We start from the raw sequence: 24,140 nt of genomic DNA on the forward strand, positions 1-24,140 counted from the left end.
AGTTTCCAGCTGAGGCACCACTGTTAATAGTAGTTAATATAATCAGAACAATAATAGCAACAATAATAACGGCCACATGCATCACTTTCCATTCGGACTGAGTTTGTTTGGTGGTCTCACAACCATCCTTGAGTTGAGATGGGTTTTTTTATTTTATGTTTATTTTTATTTATTTTTGACATGTAGTCTCACTCTGTCGCCCAGGCTGGAGTGCAGTGGCATAATCTCCGGCTCATTGCAACCTCCACCTCCCAGGATCAAGCGATTCTCCTACCTCAGCCTCCTGAGTAGCTGGGATTACAGGTGTGCACCACCACACCCGGCTGACTTTGTATTTTTAGTGGAGACAGGGTTTCACCATGTTGGCTAGGCTGGTCTCAAACTCCTGACCTCAAGCTATCACTCACCTTACCTTTCCAAAGTGTTGGGATTACGGGCATGAGCCACCCAGCCCAGCCTGAGATAGATAATTCCTTTTTTTTTTTTTTTTTTTTTTGAGACAGAGTCTCTTTCTGTTGCCCAGGCTGGAGTGCAGTGGTGTGATCTCAGCTCATGGCAAACTCCGCCTCCCGGGTTCAAGTATCTCTCCTGCCTCAGCTTCCTCTGCAGCTGGGATGACAGGCACCTCCCACCATGCCCGGCTAATTTTCTTTTTTTTTTTTCAGTAGAGACGGGGTTTCACTATGTTGGCCAGGCTGGTCTTGAGCTCCTGACCTCAGGTGATCCACCCACCTTGGCCTCCCAAAGTGCTGGGATTACAGGCGTGAACCACTGCGCCCAGCCCTGAGATATGTTCTATGAGCCCTACTCGACCGCTGGGAAAACTGAGGCTTAAGCAGATTAGATAACTTGCACAGGCTCGTAAGGGTGCAGTTGGGCGGTGGACCACTGTTGCTTGTTCCTGGAGTCTGCCGCAGCAAGCACGCTTTCTTCATTCTGTGTGTCTCATAGGAAAATGAGCACACCTGATAACAGTGAAGTATAATTTCTTTATAAGTTTAAAGAGACTATTTTTAAACTAGAAACAAATGTTTTGTCATTATTTAGACATATGTAAAATTAGGTGTTAATTGTTTTTCTTTCTTTGGCTATAGAGGAGTAGCAGATGAAGAGAAGCAAGTAAGTAAGGAGAGGCTGGCATTCTGGCCAACTTTGATAACGACATAGTTCCTCTTTAGGTCCTCTACACTTTATTTGGCTAATTCACGTTTTACTTCTGTTCCACTGTTTTATTCTGTTGCTAGACAGCTGTTAAACATCTGTTCCCTCTGCTCAGAGGGGGTGTGGTTATCTTCATATGTCTACACAGTGGCTCTCTGTATCCTGTTCATATGTGCCCTAGGAGCCTTCAGAATAAAGGGGCTCGGACAGCAATTGCACAGTGTCTTATGTTTTCCTTGTCACTGCATCCTCAATAACTCACTAATTACCAATAAAAATGTCTAACAAAATTAGATATTTTTCCCACCAGAGGAATAAAGGAAAAGAATATAAGATTAAGTGGAAGGAAGAAATCTATTTAAACAGGGACGGATTTTACATTCTTAAAAACACAGCCGTGTTCTTGAGTGTGAGGGAATCCTTTTGTGGATCTGATCTGTGGGAGGGGTTGATAGAAAGTGTGGGAGGACCCTGTTCAGAGCGGGAGGCAGCCCGGATTTCCAGAAGCGAAATATTAAAGTGGAGCATGGTTTGGATGCAGATAAGAAGTTCTTTTGCTTCCTCTACTTGTGTTAAAACTGTTCATTTTTTATTTTTAAGGTCATCTGGGGGGAGTTTCTTTGCTTCCAGCCTGGATCTCTCAGTGTGGCCTGACCCCTGAATCCTACCCTCCCACACAACTTGAGAACTTGATTCTTTTCTCACAAAGACTTCTTTCCAACCCCTCCCCTCCCCCTAGAAGACTCCATATTTGGAGCTGAGTATTTTGAACAGGGCCCTGGCCAGAGGGCATGTTACATATGTTGTTCTGTCCCATGTACATGGAAAAGCATAGGCTTTAAAGCAAATGTATATAAAAAATGGAAAAGGTCCCTCTAAGCCAGGGAGACATGATTTTCTGTTATGAATGTGCTGTACTTATATTATCATTCTCTTTAACTTGCCTCTTTGAAACTGGAAAAAAGGTGACCAGAAATGGCTGGAGGTAATGAAAGGGAATAGAGAATCAAGAAAATAATTTCTTTGACCATTCTTTTGTGAGCCTTGGGTTAGCAGAGTTAAATACTTAAATAAGAACATAAAATAAGGGAAAGCTTCACATTTCCACATTCATTATTAAATACTTTTTAAATAGGAGAATGAGTCAGAGTGAACCCTAGCAATTATCTCGTTGTTGAAATCTAGCCCACCTACCACATTTTCATAATTAAACACAGGCCTGAGGCAAACATCAGATTCTCATTCTCCAGAAAGTGAGCACTTGTATACCCTGGTTCAGCCGAGGTCCAGTAAGCTTACTTGTTCACATTCACTGTGGAATTCTCTGCTTGGGAAACCATCATGTTCAGGAACATTTTCAATAAAGTTTATGAGATATTGTATTGGCTTGGAACATGCACAGAGAATTTGACAACCCGTTTGGGTGGAGGAATACAAACTTCGTAATTATTGAAAACATAGTTGTTGTAAATGCTTCCCTTTGGTTTGCTTACTTGGGCCCCAACCAGAGGTTTTCCAGCCTTGGCAAAGCTGCCTAAAGCCTTTTGTGTAGAGTAAGGGCCCTGATAGTGGCATCCTCGTTTTGATCCTGTCTGTAGTGGGAACGCTTCCAAGTCTGATGCTTGTTGTAGGTTTCTGCCAGAGGTCCTTCACTTAGGTTAAGACATCTTCTATTCTTAGTTTAATGATTTTTTTTTAATCAGGAAGGGCTGTTGAATTTTATCAAATGCTATTTTTCCATCTATTGAGATGAACATATGTTTTTCATTATGAGCCTTTCAGTACTATTTGACTTTTTTTTTTTAAACCATTTGCACTTATTATATCCACTGACTTGAGGCTTAAAATTCCTTCAAAATGCTAACTTTACAACCATCTTCTGCATGTGTTTTTCTTTGAATATAATTTTTCCATCAATCTGTTCCTATCTGCTTTCTTTTTTTGTAGTGATTTCAGCATCTCTGGGCTGTTGGTGATTTTTTATTCTTTAAAAAGCCTCTTCTGTCATTTCATGGGTTTGTCAAGAGAGCGGGCACACCATGTGCCAGCCCTTTCCTCTTTTTTTTTTTTTTTTAGACGGAGTCTTGCTCTGTTGCCCAGGCTGGAGTGCAGTGGCGCGATCTCGGCTCACTGCAAGCTCCACCTCCCGGGTTCACACCGTTCTTCTGCCTCAGCCTCCTGAGTAGCTGGGACTACAGGCGCCCGCCACCACGCCCGGCTAATTTTTTGTATTTTTAGTAGAGACGGGGTTTCACCGTGTTAGCCAGGATGGTCTCGATCTCCTGACCTCGTGATCCGCCCACCTTGGCCTCCCAAAGTGCTAGAATTACAGGCATGAGCCACCGCGCCCGGCCCCCTTTCCTCTTAAACCAGTCTCTGGGACTTTAAAAATGCTATCCTTCCTTGCTCAGGTTCTGCTACATAGGAACCTTCAACTTCTTACAACCTTTGAGATGTTGTGTTGCTTTACTTTGAGATGCTGACTGAGAGTCAGAGTTGGGAATACAAATCCTCACAACACGGGTTGAAATGTTGGGAAGTAACTTAACTAAAAAGTTAATCAGGGCATTAGCCGTGGAGTGGCTGGAAGAATCCTCACTGGGGCTTCAGCCAAGACTGCCAGCTTCACCTTCTTTCCTGGACTGTGAGATAAAAAGCAGATGGATTCTACTCCAGCTTGCCTGCCTTGCCCTAAAATAGCGCTCTCCCACCTCCCCACCCTCATCTAAACATTAAATTCCTCAAGTGTTCCACCTTTTAGATGTTTGTGAATGGGAAATGGAATGCCAGATGTTCTACAGCTGTATCCAATCTGCAGAAGATAGAGATGTGGTTCAGGCTTCCCAGCAAGGAATGAGGAAGTATCTCTAGTGCTTTCTAATCAAAGCATTGCAGGGAATATTGTTTGTGGGTGTGGATGTGTGTGTACAGGAGGACGTCTGGATCTTTAGGGAGACCTCTCAGAGCCCTTCAGTTTTAAAGGGAAGCCAATCACAGATGCATTGCTTTTTATTTTTAATTTTTTTAAAAAACACCTTCCTTGACGTAGGGTTTGCTAAGCTAGGGACATGGGTTTATGTTCTCGGCCACCTAGGGATGAATGTTTCACATTGGGTTCTCTTTGTTTAAAGACAAAAATTTTTTTGTTTGTTTTTAAAAAAATTTCAGGCTGTGTGTGGTGGCTCACACCTGTAATCCCAGCACTTTGGAAGGCTGAGGCATTGTGGTCTTGAACTCCCGAGGTCAGGAGTTCAAGACCAGTCTGGCCAACATGGTGAAACCCCTTCTCTACTAAAAATACAAAAATTAGCTGGGTGTGGTGACACACGCCTGTAATCTCAGCTACTCAGGAGCCTGAGGCAGGAGAACCGCTTGAACCCGGGAGGCGGAGGTTGCAGTGAGCTGAGATTGCACCTTTGCACTCCAGCCTGGGCGACAAGAGTGGAACTCCATTTCCAAAAAAAAAAAAAAAATTCTTCAAAAAAATATATATTTTCACGCCATGCTCGGTGGCTCATACCTGTAATCCCAGCACTTTGAGAGGCCAAGGTGGGTGGATCACCTGAGGTCGGGTGTTCGAGACCAGCCTGACCAACATGGAGAAACCCTGACTTACTAAAAACACAAAAAATTAGCCTGGCATGGTGGCTCATGCCTGTAATCCCAACTACTTGGGAGGCTGAGGCAGGTGAATCGCTTGAACCGGGGAGGTAGAGGTTGTGGTGAGCCGAGATCGTGCCATTGCACTCCAGCCTGGGCAACAAGAGTGAAACTCTGTCTCAAAAAAAAAAAAAAAATTTTTTTTTCCTTCATCTTAATGTAGGCTCTATCTTAACAGTTTATCCCATACCTTGACCTTTGTATCCAGAACAATTTCTATGCACAATTCATTGGATATGTGATAGTAAATATTTACATGTCTTTGGACAATATGATATATATAATATTGTACTGTCTTAATTTCAGGCTTTATTAATAATAGACATTCAATAATGATAGATTAATAATTTGTTTATAATTTGTTTTGGAATTACAGCCATCACCTGATCTAATTTTAGAACATTTCTTCACCCCTAACAGATCCCTCACTCCTGTTTGCAGTCAGTCCTTACCCCAGCGCCAGCCACTGGCTAATCTGGTTTCTGTCTCTATAGATTTGCCCTTTCTGATATTTAACATAAATAGAATCATGCAATATGTGGTCTTTTGCATCTGACTTCCTTTACTTCACATAACGTTTTCAGGTTTCATGTATGTTATAACATATCCATAGTTTATTCTTATCTGAATATCCCAGTGTCAGGAAATACTACAAGTGTTATCCATTCATCCATTGATGGACATTTGGTTTGTTTCCACCTTTTGGCTATTGTAAATCATGCTGCTATGAACATTCGTGTACACATACTTGTTTGGATACCTGTTTTCAGCTCTTTGGGTATATATGTAGAAGTAGAATTACTAGTGGTTCTATGTTTAATTTTCTGGGGAGCCACTAAATTGTATTCCACAGTGACAAAATGGAACCATTTTCCATTCATGCCAGCAATGTATGATGGTTAAATTTCCCTACATCCTTGCCAACCCTTGTTAGTGTGTTTTTTAAAGTATAGCCATCCCAGTTTTAGCTCTTATGCTAGGTCATTCACTCGTTTTGAGTTAATTTTTGTATATGGCATAAGGTAGGGGTGTAGACCCTCATTCTTTTGCATGCGGATGTCCAGTTGTCCCAGCACCATTTGTTGAAGAGACTTGTTTTAAATACTTTTAATAATATATGGTTTTGTTTTTAGGCTCTATAGTCGGTTCCATCGATCTTTTTTTTTTTTTTTTTTTTTTTTACCTATTTTTGCAGCAGTGTCACACTTTGTTAATAGCGCTTCAGGGACTGTGTACATATTCCATGTATACCTACTGACTCAAGCCTCTTAATAGCATTCAGGTCATCTTTGTCTTTGTTTAAGAAGCAGAATTAGCCAGGCATGGTGGTGGATACCTGTAGTCCTAGCTACTCAGGAGGCTGAGGCAGGAGGATCGCTTGAGTCCAAGAGTTTGAGTCCAGCTTCTCATTTGCTTTTTTTCTGTGTGAATACGTGTTTTTGCTTTTTGTGCAATGGAAAAATATGTGAATAGGATAACAGTTGTGAATCAGTAAGGATTATATATGTGGAAGCAGAAAAGACAGTATTTGCATCATTCATAGGGTTCTATGATTTGACTGCTGTAGTTGTGTACATGATCTGTCTTGCAATTCTGGAGAATTATTCTGGGCATAAATACCGCATCTGCATTTTTTTTTTAGTATTTATTGATCATTCTTGGGTGTTTCTCAGAGAGGGGGATGTGGCAGGGTCATAGGATAATAGTGGAGAGAAGGTCAACAGATAAACACATGAACAAAAGGTCTCTAGTTTTCCTAGGCAGAGGTCCCTGCGGGCCTTCCGCAGTGTTTGTGTCCCTGGGTACTTGAGATTAGGGAGTGGTGATGACTCTTAAGGAGCATGCTGCCTTCTAGCATCTGTTTAACAAAGCACATCTTGCACTGCCCTTAATCCATTTAACCCTGAGTTGACACAGCACATGTTTCAGAGAGCACGGGGTTGGGGGTAAGGTTATAGATTAACAGCATCCCAAGGCAGAAGAATTTTTCTTAGTACAGAACAAACTGATGTCTCCTATGTCAACTTTTTTCTACACAGACACAGTAACAATCTGATCTCTCTTTCTTTTCCCCACATTTCCCCGTTTTCTTTTCGACAAAACCGCCATCGTCATCATGGCCCGTTCTCGATGGTCACTGTCTCTTCAGAGCTGTTGGGTACACTTCCCAGACGGGGCGGCCTGGCAGAGGCGCTCCTCACTTCCCAGACGGGGCGGCCTGGCAGAGGTGCTCCTCAGTTCCCAGACGGGGCGGCCGGGCAGAGGCGCCCCCCACCTCCCAGGCGGGGCGGCCGGGCAGAGGCGCCCCTCACCTCCCAGACAGGGTGGCTGGGCAGAGGCGCCCACTTCCCAGACGGGGCGGCCGGGCAGAGGCGCTGCCCACTTCCCAGACGGGGCGGCCGGGCAGAGGCGCTCCTCGCTTCCCAGACGGGGCAGCCGAGCAGAGGCGCTCCTCGCCTCCCAGACGAAGGGCAGCCAGGCAGAGGCGCTCCTCACATGCCAGACCGCATCTGCATTTAAGAGGAGAAGTGAAACATCCTTATTCATTTTTATTTGCTCAAATAATGAAGGAAAAAATTACCTGTCAGTAAAGGCTGCCAGCAAGTGTTTAGTTCACTTTACATTTATTAATTATTGATTGATTGACTATTATGAGCAGGCCAACTGGAGTGTTGTTTGAAACTGCCTTTTAAAATGTTCTTTTGTCATATTAGCTGTTTTGTCAAATAAGAGTTAACCGTCACCTGAAAATGTGGAACACTTTATGATAATGTATAATGGTTATATAAAATTGGTTCAGTTTTTTTTGTGCTTTTTTGGTTTTTTTTTTTTTTTTTTTTTTTGAAACGGAGTCTCACTCTGTCGCCCAGGCTGGAGTGCAGTGGCGTGATCTGAGCTCACCGCAACCTCTGCCTCCCCGGTTCATGCCATTCTCCCACCTCAGCCTCCCGAGTAGCTGGGACTACAGGCGCCCGCCACCACGCCCGGCTAATGTTTTTATATTTTTAGTAGAGACGGGGTTTCACTGTGTTAACCAGGATGGTCTCGATCTCCTGAACTCGTGATCCACCCATCTTGGCCTCCCCGAGTGCTGGGATTACAGGCGCCCAGCCAAAATTGATTCAGTTTTAAGACTCAGCAGTTGAGAGTAACATTTGCCTGGGATTCTTCTCTGCATGTTAAAATGTTAATGACTCCTCTCTTCAGCAGGTGTCATCACTGTGACAGGGATATGGGGGGGAACACGAGGCACTTGCCTTGAGAACAGAGACAGAGTTAGGCATTATCGACAGGTGCTCATTTGGTATCACATTTTAAAATGACTAAGCCCAAATCTTCCTTCCGTGATGTCCCTTGACATCTCTGCCTTTGGAAGTCTGGCTGCTTTTTCATTAGCACCTTGATCACATCCCACTCAGAGGCTGTGAAGGGCACCCTGGCAGGAGGGACCAAAGCTCTTTGCCACATACTCCGCTCTGTCCTGCTGCTTTTCCCTGGAATGGCTGCCAGGACCTGTATGACTGGAGGTCAGATGTGCAAGTCCTTCTGTCTGGTCACGAGGGTATAGGAAACATCTGGTTTTTCCTTACCTTATTCAATATAAAGAATGTTTTTTAGTTTTTTTTGTTTTTGTTTTTTTGACAGCGTCTTGCTCTGTTACCCATGCTGGAGTGCAGTGGCACCATCATAGCTCACTGCAGCCTCGGATTCTAGGCTTCAAATGATCCTCCCACTTCAGCCTTCCCAGTAGCTGGGACCACAGACACGCCTCACTATGTCTGGCTAATTTCCTTTTTATTTTTTGTAGAGCTGTCCTCCCACCTCACTCTCCCTGAGTATTGAGGTTACAGGCGTGAGCCACCATGCCTGGCCTAATTTTTTTTAACTTCATTTTGAACTAATTTGTAGATTCACAGAAAGTTGCAAAGATAACAGTACATAAAGGTTCCACTTGCCCTTCACTCATTTCCTCACACTGGTTACATCTTATGTAACTGCAATACAGTATCAAAATCAGGAAGCTGACATTGGTATGAGGTGTGTGTATAGTTTTGTGTCATCTTATCACCCATGCGTAGATTGATGTAGCCACCGCTGCAATCAAGATACAGAACTGTTCCATCACCACAAAGTTCTTAGGCTCCCTCCTACTACCCCAGTTGTCTTCTCCTCAACCACCCTAAACCCCAAACAATGACTAATCCATTTTCCACCTCTGAGATGTTATCATTTTGAAATGTCACATACATCAAATTATATAATATGTAACCTTTTGAGACTGGGGTTGTTTCTGGGTTTTTAAAAATTCAGCTTAATGCCCTTACAATCCAACCAGGCTGTTGTGTGTATCAATAGTTCATTCACTTTTATTGCTAGATAATATTCCATGGTATGGATATATATCACAGTTTATTTCTCCATCCACCTATTGTAGGACTTTGGTTGTTTCCAGTCTTAGGATATTACGAGTAAAGTTGCTGTGAACATTCATGTTCAGGTTTTTGTGTGGGCATACATTTTAATTTCTCTGGAATAAATAAATTTCTCAGGTGATATTGCTGGATCACATGGTAAGTGTATGTTTAGTTTTTTCTTTTGGAGAAGGGGTCTCACTCTGTCACCTAGGCTGGAGTGCAGTGCCGCGATCTCGACTTACTGCAACCTTTGCCTCCCGTGTTCAAGCTATTCTCCTGCCACTGCCTCCCGATTGGCTAGGACTACAGGTGCCCGCCACCACGCCTGGCTAATTTTTTGTATTTTAGTAGAGATGGGGTTTCACCGTGTTGCCCAGGCTGGTCTCGAACTCCTGAGCTCAGGCATTCCACCTGCCTCGGCCTCCCAAAGTGCTGGGATTACAGGTGTGAGCCACCGCGCCCGGCCGTGTATGTTTAGTTTTATAAGAAAATGCCAAATTATTTTCCGGAGGGCTATAACATTTTATGTTCCCACCAGCAATGTATGAAAGATCCAGATTGTCCACATCTTTGCCAGCCTTTGGTTTTTTTTTTTTTTTTTTTTTGAGACAGGATCTTTCGAGACTTTCTCCCAGTCTGTAGCTTCTCTTCATCCTTTTAATGCTTTGCAGAGCAAAAGTTTTTAATTTTGATGTCCAATTTATTATTTTTTTCTCTTATGGATTCTCAATCACGTCTGTGGATTCTCAGTCATTACTAAGCCTTCACTCTCAAAGATTTTTCTCATATTTTCTTTTAAAGTTTTATAGTTTTACATTTAAACTTATGGTCTACTTTGAGTTAATTTTGTATAAAATGTGAGGTTTAGGTCAAGTTTCATTCTTTTGCCTATGAATTGCCAATTGCTGCAGCAACATTTATTGAAAAGAATATCCGTTCTGCATTGGACCGCTTTTACACCTTTGTCAAAAATCACTTGGCTAGGCCAGGCGCGGTGGCTAACCCCTGTAATCTCAGCACTTTGGGAGGCCGAGGTGGGCAGATCACTTGAGGTCAGGAGTTTGAGACCAGCCTGACCAACATGGTGAAACCCCGTCTCTACCAAAAAAAATACAAAAATTAGCTGGGTGTGGTGGTGCATGCCTGTAGTCCCAGTCACTTGGCTCTGAGTGTGGGCTCTTCTGAGTTCTCTCTTCTGTTCCATTCATCTGTGTGTCTATCCCTCTGCCAACACCACAGTCTTGAATAATATAGTTATGTAAGCCTTGAAATTGAGGAGAATAATTCCTCCAATTTATCTTTTTTTCAAAATTGTTCCAGCTATTCTGATTCCTTTGACTTGCCATTATAAATTTGAGAATGGTCTTTGCTATCTCTTAAAAAAAAAAACTTACTGGAAATTTGATAGGAATGAGTCTTTTTCATTCCAAGCTAGTGGAGTTTCTACTTTTTGAACATCCTCAAAAACCTTGTGGGTCTCCTCTGTATCTCACAGGGATTTCACAGGGGGCAAGAGGGCCCTCCATAGATCTTACCTGTGCGGTTCTGTTTCTATTCCTGGCTTTTGCTGAGAGGGTTGAGGGGATTCATGAGTGACAGGCTTAAATCTCTTCAAAGAGCTTTCTGTGTGAATGAATACTCTCACCTTTTAATTCTTCCAGCATACTAGCAAAACACTGGCCAGCCACACCCTTGTCTTTCCTTAGAGCACTTTTTCCTGCCAGTGAATCTCCTAATTTTGTTGTCTTTTGCAATCCATGCAGGCTCAGAATTTCCCAAATTAAGCCCTGGTTCCTTTTTGCATAATAGTTTCTCTTAATTTCTCTCTTTTGCATTTTACTATAAGCAGCAAGAAGAAACCAGGTTGCACCTTTAACACTCTGCTTGGAAAATGCCTCAATTAAATATCCAAGTTCATCACTTACACGTTCTGCTTTTCACACAGTTGTAGGAGATAATTCAGCTATGTTTTCTGCTAGTATATAATAGTTTCCAAAAAGAGGTGGCTCATTTCTTTGAGTCCTACCAGCAGTACATTTAATGTCCATTTTTCTACCAACGGTGTGCTTATGAAGATGTAGGTATTCTCTAAGATGATACAGACTTTCTGTACTCTGCTCCTCACTTCTCCTGAGTCCTAAGTGGCAGTTTTTTTTTTTTTTTTTGAGATGGAGTCTCGCCCCGTTGCCAGCCTGGAGTGCAGTGGCACAGTGTCGGCTCACTGCAACCTCCGCCTCCCAGGTTCAAGTGATTCTCCTGCCTCAGCCTCCCAAGTAGCTGGGACTACAGGTGTGCGCCACCACGCCCAGCTAATTTTTGTATTTTTAGTAGAGACGGAGTTTCGTCATGTTGGCCAGGATGGTCTCGATCTCCTGACCTCGTGACCTGCCCGCCTCGGCCTCCCAAAGTGTTAGGATTACAGACATGAGCCACCGTGCCTGGCAAGTGGCACAGTTTTTAACATCCACATTTCTGTGATCTGTTTAAGGCAATCTAGGCTTTCTGTATCGTCATCTTCAAAATTCTTCCAGCCTCTGTCCCTTACAATTTGAAAGCTGGTTCCACATTTTTAGGTATTTGTTACAGCTGCACCCTAGTTCTGTATTTGTTTCCCGAGGCTGTTGTAATAAGTTACCACACATTTTGCGCCTTAAAATAGCAGACATTTATTCTTGTACTGTTCTGGAAGTAAGAAGTCTGAAATCAGCTTCACTGGGCCAAAATAAAGGTGTCCAATGGGCCGTGCTCCGTCTGGAGGAGAGAATGCATTTTCTTCCCTTTCCCAGCATCTACAGCTGCATTTCCTTGTCCATGACCCCTCTCTCCATCTTCAAACCCAGCCGCCTGGCATCCTGCTTCAGTCATCACGTTGCCTTCTTCTGTGTCACATCTCCTGTGCTTTCTTCTTATATGGACATTTTTTATTGCATTTAGATCCCCTGGATAATCCAGGATAATCATCTCCATTGAAGATGCTTTTTCTTTTCTTTTTGAGATAGGGTCTGGCTCTGTTGCCCAGGCTGGAGTGTGGTGTGATCTCGGCTCACTGCAACCTCCCACCTCCCTGGCTCAAGTCTCCCACCTCAGCCTCCTGAATAGCTGGAACTACAGATGCACACCACCATACCTGGCTAGTTTTTGTATTTTTCATAGAGATGGGGTTTTGTCATGTTGCCCAGGCTGGACTTGAACTCCAGAGCTCAAGTGATCTGCCCACCTCGGCCTTCCAAAGTGTTGGGATTACAGGCATGAGCCACCATGCCTCGCTCTCCATCTATTTTTTTTTTAATCTAAAATTCTTAATTCTATTTGCAGAGTTCCTTTTGTCATGTAAGTTAACATTCACAAGTTCTAGAGATTAGGACCTGGATATCTTTGGGGGTCAGTGATTCAGCCTACTACAATTTCCTGTGGGGTCTTGAAAAACATGAATATTATGCCGTTGGTGGGAGTGTTCTGTAATCTTTCTGAGACCTTGTTGGTTGATGGTGGTGGTGAGTTCTTCTCTATACTTGCTGATTCTTTGGTTCATTAATTATTAACAAGAGAGAAAGGCATTGAATTCTCTGACTATAATTGTTGATTTCTCTCAGCTCTGTTGTTGCTGGAATCACATATTTTGCAGCTTTGTTTGGTGCATATACATTTAGAATTGCTATGTCTTTTTGATGGATCATTATATAATATCTGTCTCTGGTAGTTTTCTTTGCTCTGAAGTTTACTGTAGCTGTTTTATTAATATAGCCACACCTGCTTTCTTTTTATTAATGTTTGCGTGATATCTTTTTCATCCTTTTACTTCAGCCAATATATTCGAATATAACATACGTGTATTTGAAGTGAGTTTTTTGTAGACAGCATCTAGGTGGGTCATGTATAATTTTTAAATTCTACTCTGCCAATCTTTTAATATTTAACATTTATATTTAGACCTTTTACATTTAAGATGATTATTGGCCAGGAGCAGTGGTTCATGCCCGTAATCGCAGCACTTTGGGAGGCCGAGGCTGGTGGGATCACCTGAGGTTAGGAGTTCGAGACCAGCCTGGCCAACATGGTGAAACCCTGTCTCTACTAAAAATAGAAAAATTAGCTGGGTGTGGTGGCACACGCCTGTAATCCCAGCTACTTGGGAGGCTGAGGCAGGAGAATCACTTGAACCTGGGAGGCAGAGGTTGCAGTGAGCGGAGATAATGCCACTGCACTCCAGCCTGGGTGATAGAGTGAGACCCAGTCATACCAAAAAAAAAAAAGTCAGTATCGATTATATTAGGGCTTAAGTCTGCCATTTCTTTTTTTTTTTTTTTCCTGTTCAGCTTTTTGTTTTCTTTTTCCTGTGAGTTACTTGAAGATTTTTTAGAATTCCAGTTTGACATATGTGTGTGTATGTATGTGTATGTGTGTATATATACATACACACATTTTTTTGAGATGGGGTCTCACCCTGTCACCCAGATTGGAGTGCAGTAGTGTGATCTTGGCTGACTGCAACCTCTGCCTCCCAGGCTCAAGTAATCCTCCCACCTCAGCCTCCTGTGTAGCTGGGACCATAGGTGTGTGTCACCACACCCGGCTAATTTTTTGATTTTTTTTGTAGAGATGGGGTCTTGCGGTGTTGACAAGGCTGGTCTCAAACTCCTGAGCTCAGGTAATCCACCCACCTCAGCCTCCCAAAGTGCTAGCATTACAGGTATGAGCCACTGCACCTGGTCTCTATGTTTTTGATTGCATATATCTCTTTGTATAGCTTTTTAAATGGTTGCTCTAGATGTATGTTTGCATATATGTATATATGTATGTATAATAAGTAATATATATATTTATATAATTACCATCTACTGGTGGTGTCACTTTACCAGTTCAAATGAAATGTAGAACCCTTACCTCCCTCTGTGTCCCTCACTGTCTCCAATTTGTAATCTTACATATTTCTTCCATATACATTGAGAACTACATCAGATGGTGTTAGTTTTTGCCTCAACCATCAAAGGTGATTGAGAAAACCCAAGAGGAGAAGGAAAGTTTTTTACACTTATACATATTTTTACTGTTTCTTTTGTTCTTGTTTTCTAATATTTTAAGATGACTTCTTTGATCATTTCCCTCCTAGTTAGAGAACTCCCTCTAGCCATTCTTTTAGGGTAGGTCTACTGGTGACAAATTCTTTTCGTTTTCCTTTATTTAAGAATGTCTCAATTTCCCTTTCATTCCCAAAGGATAACTTCACCAGATACAGAATTCAGGGCTGACAGTTCTTTCTTCACTTGAAGAATGTTTTGCTGCTTCCTCTGGCCATTGTGGTTTTGATGAGAAGCCCATTGTCATTTGAATTATCTTTCTCCTCTGTAGGTAAGGTGTTATTTTCTCTGGTTGGTTTCAAACATTTTTCTCTTTCAGAAGAATGTGTATCATGTGTCTTGGCATAGGTCTCTGGGTTTATCCTGTTTCAAGTTTGTTTAGCCTCTTGAATTCGTAGGCTTATGTTTTTTGCCAAATTTGAGAAGTTTTCACCCATTAAAAAATGTTTTTCTAGCCCACCCTTTTTGTCCTTAGTTGTCTTTTTTTTTTTTTTGAGATGGAGTCTTGCTCTGTCACCCAGGCTGGAGTGCAGTGGCGCGATCTCGGCTCACTGCAAGCTCTGCCTCCTGGGTTCACGCCATTCTCCTGCCTCAGCCTCCCGAGGAGCTGGGACTACAGGTGCCCACCACCACACCCGGCTAATTTTTTGTATTTTTAGTAGAGATGGGGTTTCACTGTGTTAGCCAGGATGGTCTTGATCTCCTGACCTCGTGATCCGCCCGCCTCGGCATCCCAAAGTGCTGGGATTACAGGCGTGAGCCACCGCGCCCGGCCTGTCCTCATTTGTCTTTAGGGAAATTATCTGTACGTTTTGGGACTATCAGTTGCCCCTGAACCGTGGAGCATCTTCTGCTCTTGGGTCACTAGAGCAGGGGGAATAATCAGGAAGAACTTTCTGGTGTTGCTCAGCTGCGATTTTCCTTGTCAACTCTCATGTGCTCCATGTTGTGGAGTGGCGTTTTAAAATCCAACCAGTACTCTTTCAGAACACTTGAAGTAACAGAATTCTCAGAGGAAGAGGGGGCATCCTGTCCCATTTTCTTCACACACAAATAACTCTGTAGTTTTGTGTAAGGTGGGTTCTGTTTAAATTTTTGTCTTTTTAAAAATTCACCAAAATAACCTTACTCTTTTTTTTCAAGCCAATCAAAATCAAGATAAGAAAATACTATTGTCTCTATACTAAGAGTATGACTAGGCAGCTCTTTGCCTGTGGTTGCGCGGAGCCACAGCCTTTCACAGAGCGAATATTCGCTTTGGCATCAGTTTTTATCATAGTTGGTACTTGGATATTACCGTGGGAAATCTTGTCAATCGCATGTGTCCTTTAGGTTAGATGAGAAGGAAACAACACATCTTACAGGCTCTACTTGTCTCTTGAACTAGCAAGTTATTTTTGCTTATTAAAAATTTTGTTTTGTATAGTTTAGTGAGAGTATGCTCAGTTTGTTTTGTTCTAAGGTCATTCCTAGGCCAGGTGGAATGTGGCCCTCTTAGGTACCAGCTCTCATAGTGGGGAACTCCAGGGCTGAAAATGACACTTCTCTTTGGAAAAAGCACCAGTTTGTGTGGTTTTGAAGAGCCAGATGCTGTAGGTTATTTAGGAATACTTAGTAATATTTGAAGAGAAAATAAAAGTAGTAATTTTTAAAGCATTCCTTATACACAAAATTAAGGGAAAATGCCGTTAAAATCATTTAGAAATCTGTAGAGTTCTCTAATAGTCAAGGCTTTTAAAATTTATTTCTTATGTTTTGAATTTTCAAAATACTTTTCAACATTTTAGTATGAAAAATTTCAAGTATACAAAAATGTTGAAAGGCTATACAGTGGCTTAGGTGTAAACCCCCCACCTAGGATCCACGATTAACCTTTCACTGTGTGTGCTTTATCACATGGCCGTTTATCCGTCTCTCATCGATCCATCCATCCATCTTACTTTTTAGACATTTCAGAGCTGGAGGTATCAGTGTACTTTAACTTTTGGACCTGTTTTTCTCTTATTTGTGTGGTCCAAGATGGGCCCTATAAAAACTTTGAATCAAAATATGTCTTCTGAGAAGCTCTAGTTCCTCTTACAAGGTCAGGGGAGTCTGTGACACTGCTTTCCCTGCACTCCGTGAGCCTTCCTAAAAGGATGCTGAGAATAACTCCTGTGTTCTGATGCGTTATGTGGCTGAGAAGCACTGAAACTTCATGGAGCCAAGTTCTCCTGGTGGGCAGAGAGAACATCCAGACAGAATGGGCTGTCTTCTGGGCTGGGCCCCTGTGATGGATTCCTGCCTTGCTGGCTTCCAAGGAACAGTGTTAATCTTCTGCTTGGGTGTAATCTTGAATTAACTGAGGAATCTAGGAAAGTGCATGAGATTGTGTCTTCAGACACCCGAAGAGAGCACCAAAGCTGTGACATAGTCACACTTAGGAACTGTGCTTCCCTAGACCATTGGTTCTCAAGGCCCTTGGGGGTTGAAGGCCAAGGAGATTAAATTTTTCAAAATGGGTAATTAAAGACAACGGCAAAAAAACAAACAAACAAAAAACCATGGGGACACTTTACTGGGATTGAGATTGTATTGTAAAGAATGGAATCAGAGCCGTCGTTGTTGTAGATAGGCACCAATGTTATTAAAGCCCTCTCGACTTTAAGATTGACACAAAATTGTGGAAATCTTCCTAAAGTGGTGTTGGAGGTTCCTCCTTTCCCCAAACTCTTTTCTGTACCATTCAGCAACGGATAGTGCTGGGATATATTTTCAGGAATTCACGAAGACCATGAAAATGAATGAAATAGCTCTTTTAATTGCAAAGAGCTGATAAACATACATCTCATCTCTGGAGCACCTTTTGTGAAAAGCCTGTGTTCTGAGTAGTCTGATAATTCAGCAAGGTATCTCTGAGTTCCCACTATGTGCTAGTCACGGTTCTTGGTGCTGGGAATTTAATAATGAACCAGACAAGGAAGAACCCTGTCCTTGGGAGTTGACATTCTTGCAGGAGGAGACATAAACTAAACAATAAGTCAGTGGGATGCTACTAATAATATTAATACATGGCACTTTTAGGTGCAGTAGTTACTGTTATCCCTATTAAAGATGAGCTGACTGTGCGGAAAAGTGGAAACCTTGTACACTGTTGGTGGGAATGTAAAATGGTGCAGCTGCTGTAGAAAACAGTGTGGAGATTCCTCCAAAAATTAAAAATCGCACTGCCCCAGTGCCCTTCACAATGGGCAAGAGCTGAAGCCACCAGAGTGTTCATGGCCAGATGAATGGATAAGCAAAATATGGTCTCTCCATACAATGGAATATTACTCAGCCTTACAAAGGAAGGAAGGCTGGTCCGAAGGTAGTGAGTTATATCGATTGTTCAGTTACAGGTCTAACTCCTTATTCTACTCTTTCCTCCCTTCTCACTGCTGCATTTGACTAATCTTTAAAAAAAAATTGAAAATAATTTGTTTTTAAAAAAGGAAACATGCCACAACATGGATGAACCTTGAGAACTTTTTTTTTTATATTTATGCCAGGTGAAATAAGCCAGTCACAAGACACATACTGTGTGATTCTACTTATGTGAGGTACCTGAGTAGTTGAATTCATAGAGACAAAGTAGAATGGTGGGTGCCTGGGGATGGGGAAAGGGAGAATTGGGGAGTTAGTATTTAATGGGTACAGAGTTTTACAAGATGAAAAAGTTCTAGAGATGGATAGTGATGATGGTTGCAAAACAGTGTGAATATACTTAACAGTACTGAACTGGACATGTAAGAAAAAATGGATGCCAGGCCTGGTGGCACATGCATGTAGCCATTACTTGGGAGGCCAAGGCAGAACGATTGCATGAGCCCTGGAGTTCAAGACTGCTGAGTCATTATTGACCACCATACTCCAGTGTGGGAAACATCGGGAGACCTTGCTTCAAAAAAAATGGTTGAAATTGAACTCATGGAGATAGAGAGTAGAAGGATGGTTACCAGAGGCTGGGAAGGGTAAAGGGGAGATAAGGATGGTTTATGGGCACAAAAAATTAGTTAGAAAGAATGAATAAGACCTAGTATTTTTTATTTATTTATTTATTTTTGAGACAGCGTCTCACTCTGTCGCCCAGGCTGTACTGCAGTGGCACAATCTCAGCTCACTGCAACCTTCACCTCCTGGGTTCAAGTGATTCTTGTGCTTCAGCCTCCTGAGTAGCTGGGATGACAAGTGCAAGCCACCACACCTGGCTAATTTTTGTATTTTTAGTAGAGACGTTTTGGCCAGGCTGGTCTCAAACTCTGGGCCACAGTGGTCCACCCGCCTCAGCCTCCCAAAGTGCTAGGATTACAGGCATGAGCCACCGTGCCCAGCCAAGACCTAATATTTGATAGCACAACAGGGTAACTATAGTCAATAATCATTTAATTGTACATTTAAAAATAAAAGAATATATTTAGGCCAGGCACCGTGGCTTACTCCTGTAATCCCAGCACTTTGGGATTTGAACTCCTGGGCTCAAATGATCCTTCTGCCTCAATCTCCTAAGAGTCTAGGACTATAGGTATGCACCACTGTGCCCAGCTGTGTTATGTGTTTTACCACAATTAAAAATTTTAAAATTTTTGAAATGAGAAAAGCAAAGCAGAGGTGTCCGGTCTTGCACAGCTAATGAAGTGGTAGAGCCAGGAGTCAGGCTCCGCAGTGTGGCTCCACAAAACGCGCATTCAGCCATCATTCTGTTCTGCTTCCAAAACACTCTGGGTAAAAAGTGCTATGAAAGAAATACAACAGCCATGTCTGAGAGAAAGCGATTGTGCAGGGAGCTGAGAGTCTGTCCTTTAGACAGGGTGATCAGGGAGGGCCTGCTTTGAGCAAGGGAGCTGGAGGGAGCTGGAGCCAGCCAGGTGCTCAAGAGAGTGGTTCACAGGAGGGGATGGTGCCCCGGTGGCAGATGGGGTCGGATCAGGGAGGGCACTGTAGGCTCAGGTGAGGAACTCGGATTTTATTCTGAACCCAGTGGGAAGTCATATGTGTTTTAAGCAGGGAAGAGACATGATTTGATTTATATTTTCATGAGTACTGCCAAAACTTCACTTGGAAAGGAAATTGAGAAAAAATTCCAGAATATCGATTTCTCCATTTTGTGATCAAATATCAAATAGAATACTTCAGGTTTTACAAAAGATTAATCCTCACCCTGCTTTTTGGTGCTGTTTGAAGCATTTTAAGTGTAACAACTCTTATCAGTGAAGGCAATATGCCCAACTGTTTTCTTGGAAGATACTTAGTTAAAGATGCTGAGGAGGAAAAAATACTGCTTTCCTAAGCCTGGCACCACTACTCAAGATGATGTGTGAAGTTGTGTCAGAATCCATCAGAGTTAATGAAATGGTTTGGAAAAAAATGACTGACAAGCACTGGGGGTTTCTTTTGGGGACACCAGCAGCATGAACACTGTCTTAGATTTCACGCATTTTTAGCCAAAGTTCCACCTATGGATATAGCAAATTAGTTATAAAAATGTTTTTATCTTCCCAACTTAAGTTCTCAAGGCCAAAGATTTTGAAAAAACTTCAATGAAAAGGATAAATCTAATCTTAAATTTTAGGTGACATCTCCTTGACATGGTAGTTGAAAACTCATTTGAAATTTGATAAGGAATCTTCTTTCATCTTCTGTCGCATCTCCAAGAGGACTTGTTGGGAGTTTGGGTTGATTAAATTGTCAGAGGTGACTTTCACAAAGTTGTCTTAGAGAATTATTTGGTAGCTTTGGATGTCATTATCCCTACTTTAAAATGTTATTAATAGACTTTAGTTTTTAGAACTAATTTAGATTTACATAAAAATCGAGCAGACAGTATAGAGTTCCCATCTGCTCACCGCCTCCCAGCTCATAGTTTCCCTGTTATTAACATCTTACATTAGTGTGGTGCATTTCTTATAATGGATGAACCAATATTGATACCTTGTTACTACCTGAAGTTGATGGTTTACAATAGCATTTCCTTTTGGGGTCCTTGGGGTTCTGACAGGTGCATAATGACATGGATCCACCATTACCATATCATACAGAAGAGTTTCACCAACCAGGAGTCCCCTGTGCTCAGCTATTCATCCCTCTCCGTGTCCCCCTGAACCCCTGGCAACCACTGATCCTTCTGTTGTCTCAGTAGCATTGCCTTTTCCAGAATGCCATCTAGTTGAAATTGTACAATATGTAGCCTTTTCATATTGGCTTCTTTCACTTAGCCATATACATTTAAAGTTCCTTTATGTCTTTTCAAGGCTTGAGAGCTCATCTCTTATTATCACTGAATAATATTTCATTGTCTGGATGCATCATAGTTTATCGAGTCACCTATTGAGGGACATCTTGGTTGCTTCAGTTTTTGGCAATTATAAATAAAGCTGCTATAAATATTTATGGCAGATTTTCATGTGGACATAGTTTCCAACTCAGTTGGGTAAATTCCAAGGAGGGCAGTTGCTGGATCATATTGTAAGGCTGTTGAGCTTGGAGAGAAACTGCCAAACTGTCTTCCAAAGTGTCCTCACATGGTTTTTAGTCACGTGCATTTGTGAAGCTGCTCCCCCGCACCGCCAACGACAGCTTCTGGCTGTGAAAGAAACTTTATTCAGGTTTGATCTCAGAAGTTGTTTATTTTACTCTGTTTTTCAGTTAGCTAGGGTAGAAAGTCTCAATGTCTATTACTAGTTTTTCATGACTGAGGTCAACATATTCATCGTTCAAGATCTTACAATATTTTTTGTTTTGATTTGTTCTGAGATGCAGTATTTAATTTGAAATTTCTAGTAATATTCAAGAAGAGAGTTTGATTAGCTTGAGATAGTAGTAGTATCCCATTTACAAATGAGGAAACTGAGGCATAGAGAGGTTAGGTAAAAGACGCTGTGCCTAAAGGCGCAGAGCTAGTAAGTGGCAGAGAGAAGATTTGAGACAAGTCCAGCTGCAAGATTGACTGTGTCACATTGCCTCTCTGTCTGTTGCATTCATGATTTAAGGACTTATCTATTCAGTGCTGTATTTTAGCAGTGCTTCTCAAATTTCCCTGTTCAACAAAATCATTTGGGAAGCTTGTTAAAATTCAGAGTCCTGGGCTTCATACCCAGAGGTTCTGATTTGGTAGGTTTGGGATAGGGTCTAGGAACTCTATTTTAGACAAATACCTCCAAGTGTTTCTGTGGAGAAGATCTTTAGACCATGTTATAAAAAACTGCTACAGAAAATGAACTCTAGGCCAGGCGTGGTGACCCACACCTGCAATCCCAACACCTTGGGAGGCTGAGGAGGGAGGATCGCTTCAGACCAGCCTGGGCAGCATAGCAAGACCCCATCTCTACAAAAATAAAAAATAGTTGGATATGATAGCAGGCTCCTGTAGTCCCAGATACTTGGGAGGCTGAGGCAGGGTGATTGCCTGAGTCCAGGAGTTGGAGGCTGCGGTGAACTGTGATTGGGCCATTGCCCCCCAACCTGGGTGGCAGTGAGATCCTGCCGCACCTCTCAAAAAAAGAAAAGAAAATGAGCTAGAATGAATGATTGGAATGAAGCACTTTTGCCAAGGATCCCAAGGAGCTGGCTATGTCCTTGGCCCTTAGGTTTAGTTTTGCTGTATGGAACTGGGGAATAAACTGTCCTTGACTACTGCATTTGGTAAGACACATGCCACTACAGTGATTCTTCCATTGCTTGTAGAGCAGCAATTGTGGGTTGGCATGTTTGTTGTCAAGAGGATGTTTATATATGAGTCCAAAAGGCTGATTTGGGTAGGGTTGTAACACCATGTTTGTTAGTTTTACATATAACACCATGTAAATACAAAGCAGTTATTTAAAAAACTTGCAATGACTGCCCTGATTGCTAGTTTATTGCTAAGTTTATCTGTCATCTTTGTAGTGTACAAAAATTCTTACCTACCTTATCCAGTGATAGATGTGTATACCTACACTTGATCTTAGCCAAAAGTCAGAGAAACAATAGATAGATATATATACCTAAGGTAGAAGGAGTCTTGGAAGAATAAGAACAGTAGTGCTCAAAAGTATCATCCTATAGAACAGTTATTAATGGCTTTTTTTATCTGCTTCTAACACCATTCCCCCCACCACCCCAAGACAGGGTCTGGCTCTGTCACCCAGGCTGCAGTGCAGTGGCATGATCTCGGCTTACTGCAACCTCCGCTTTCTGGGCTTAAGCCATCCTCCCACCTCAGCCTCCCAAGTAGCTGGGACTACAGGCATATACCACTGCACCCAGGTAATTTTTGTATTTGTTGTGGAGATGGAGTTTCACCATGTTGCCCAGGCTGGTCTTGAACACCTGAACTCAAGCAGTCTGCCTGCCTCGACCTCCTGAAGTGCTGGGATTACAGGTATGAGTCACTGCGCCCAGCCTTTTTTTGTTTTGTTTTTTGAGATGGAGTCTCGCTCTGTTGCCCAGGCTGGTCTCAAACTCCTGGTCTCAAGTGATCCAACCCCCTTGGCTTCCCAAAGTACTGGGATTACAGGTGTGTGCCACTCCACCTGACTCAAACATCAAGTTTGAATTAAATGCTACTGCATTAAAAAGTAGGCATTCTTTATAGCTGTATATCACTGATTCTAAGATGCACATTTTAGGCCGGGCGTGGCAGCTCACGCCTGTAGTCCCAGCACTTTGGGAGGCCGAGGCAAGTGGATCACGAGGTCAGGAGATGGAGACCATCCTGGCTAACACGGTGAAGCCCTGTCTCCACTAAAAATACAGAAAATTAGCCGGGCTTGGTGGCAGGTGCCTGTAGTCCCAGCTACTCGGGAGGCGGAGGCAGGAGAATGGCGTGAACCCAGGAGGTGGAGCTTGCAGTGAGCCAAGATCGCGCCACTGCACTCCAGCCTGGGCGACAGAGTGAGACTCCGTCTCAAAAAAAAAAAAAAAAAAAGTTGCACATTTTAATTTCTGTGAAATTGGAATGTGTCTTATGGTATGGCATCTTAAAGTTTGTAGTATTGGTGTTTTTTCTTTTAAACAGGACATAAAAATAATGGTTTACTTAAAATTGATGGGTTTTAGATTTTATGAAGCATTTATTCTGTAGTTAGTAGTCTCTCTAAAAAGAAAAAAATCGTCTCCCCCATTGTCCCTTAAAACGCTGCTGGGATTTGCCCTTTACTTGATGCTTTGTATCTTAGAGCCACAGGATATAAGGTAGAGGTGGCAGTGAGGCCACCTGACTCATGTTTGTACCTTAGACTGGATTGTCCTGAAGTCATCCTAGGGCAATTAGCATTGGTTCTCTTAGTGTTTGGCATGTTCTTAGAATGCTATTTCAGTGTCTTTTTCAGGAAATTCTTCCCTTCTTCTGTTAAGGATTAAAAGGGATCAGTTTTTCGGACATAGGCTTTTAAGGGCAATAAGTAAAGCGCCCAGATGTTGAGCGTACCTAGAACTCAAGCTATTTTCCATGTATTCATGTACACACACCCTTGGGCATCTACTGCCTAAATTGAAATAGACATGTGCAACATCACAGGAGGCTCTGATATGCCCTTCTTCAGGCAGTACTTTCTGCCTCCCCAGGTTACCCACTGTTTTGATTCCTATCAACACAAATTAGTTTTGTCTGTTCTTGACCTGCTCTGGATGTTTTCTGTAAATGGAATCATACAATATGTGGTCTTCTGTGGCTGGCTCATTTCACCTAGCATCATGTTCTCAGAGTTCATCTGTGTTGTAGCATGTATCAGTACTTCATTTTTATGGCTGAATCACATTCCATTGTACATATAGACCATATATTTTTAAATCTATTCATCTGTTGATGGACATTTAGGTTGTTTGGGCTATT

The 24,140-nt window shown here is 42.3% G+C and overlaps 1 protein-coding gene across 3 annotated transcripts in view; it reads left to right on the forward strand.

Annotated features, from left to right (window-relative positions):
* CYTH3 (cytohesin 3) overlaps positions 1 to 24,140 on the forward strand; it is a 158,066-nt gene that overhangs the window by 89,475 nt on the left and 44,451 nt on the right. The window contains exon 2 of one of the 3 annotated variants that reach the window (XM_055346537.2): positions 14,453 to 14,585. The exons of the other annotated variants lie outside the window; for them this stretch is intronic. Within the exon in view, the coding sequence (XP_055202512.1) occupies positions 14,543 to 14,585 (43 nt within the window). The 5' untranslated portion in view covers positions 14,453 to 14,542. The remainder of the gene's footprint in view (positions 1 to 14,452; positions 14,586 to 24,140) is intronic. 3 annotated transcript variants of the gene reach the window in all.

Source organism: Gorilla gorilla, chromosome 6 (assembly GCF_029281585.2).
Source record: "Gorilla gorilla gorilla isolate KB3781 chromosome 6, NHGRI_mGorGor1-v2.1_pri, whole genome shotgun sequence".
In the NCBI taxonomy this organism is placed as follows: domain Eukaryota; kingdom Metazoa; phylum Chordata; class Mammalia; order Primates; family Hominidae; genus Gorilla; species Gorilla gorilla.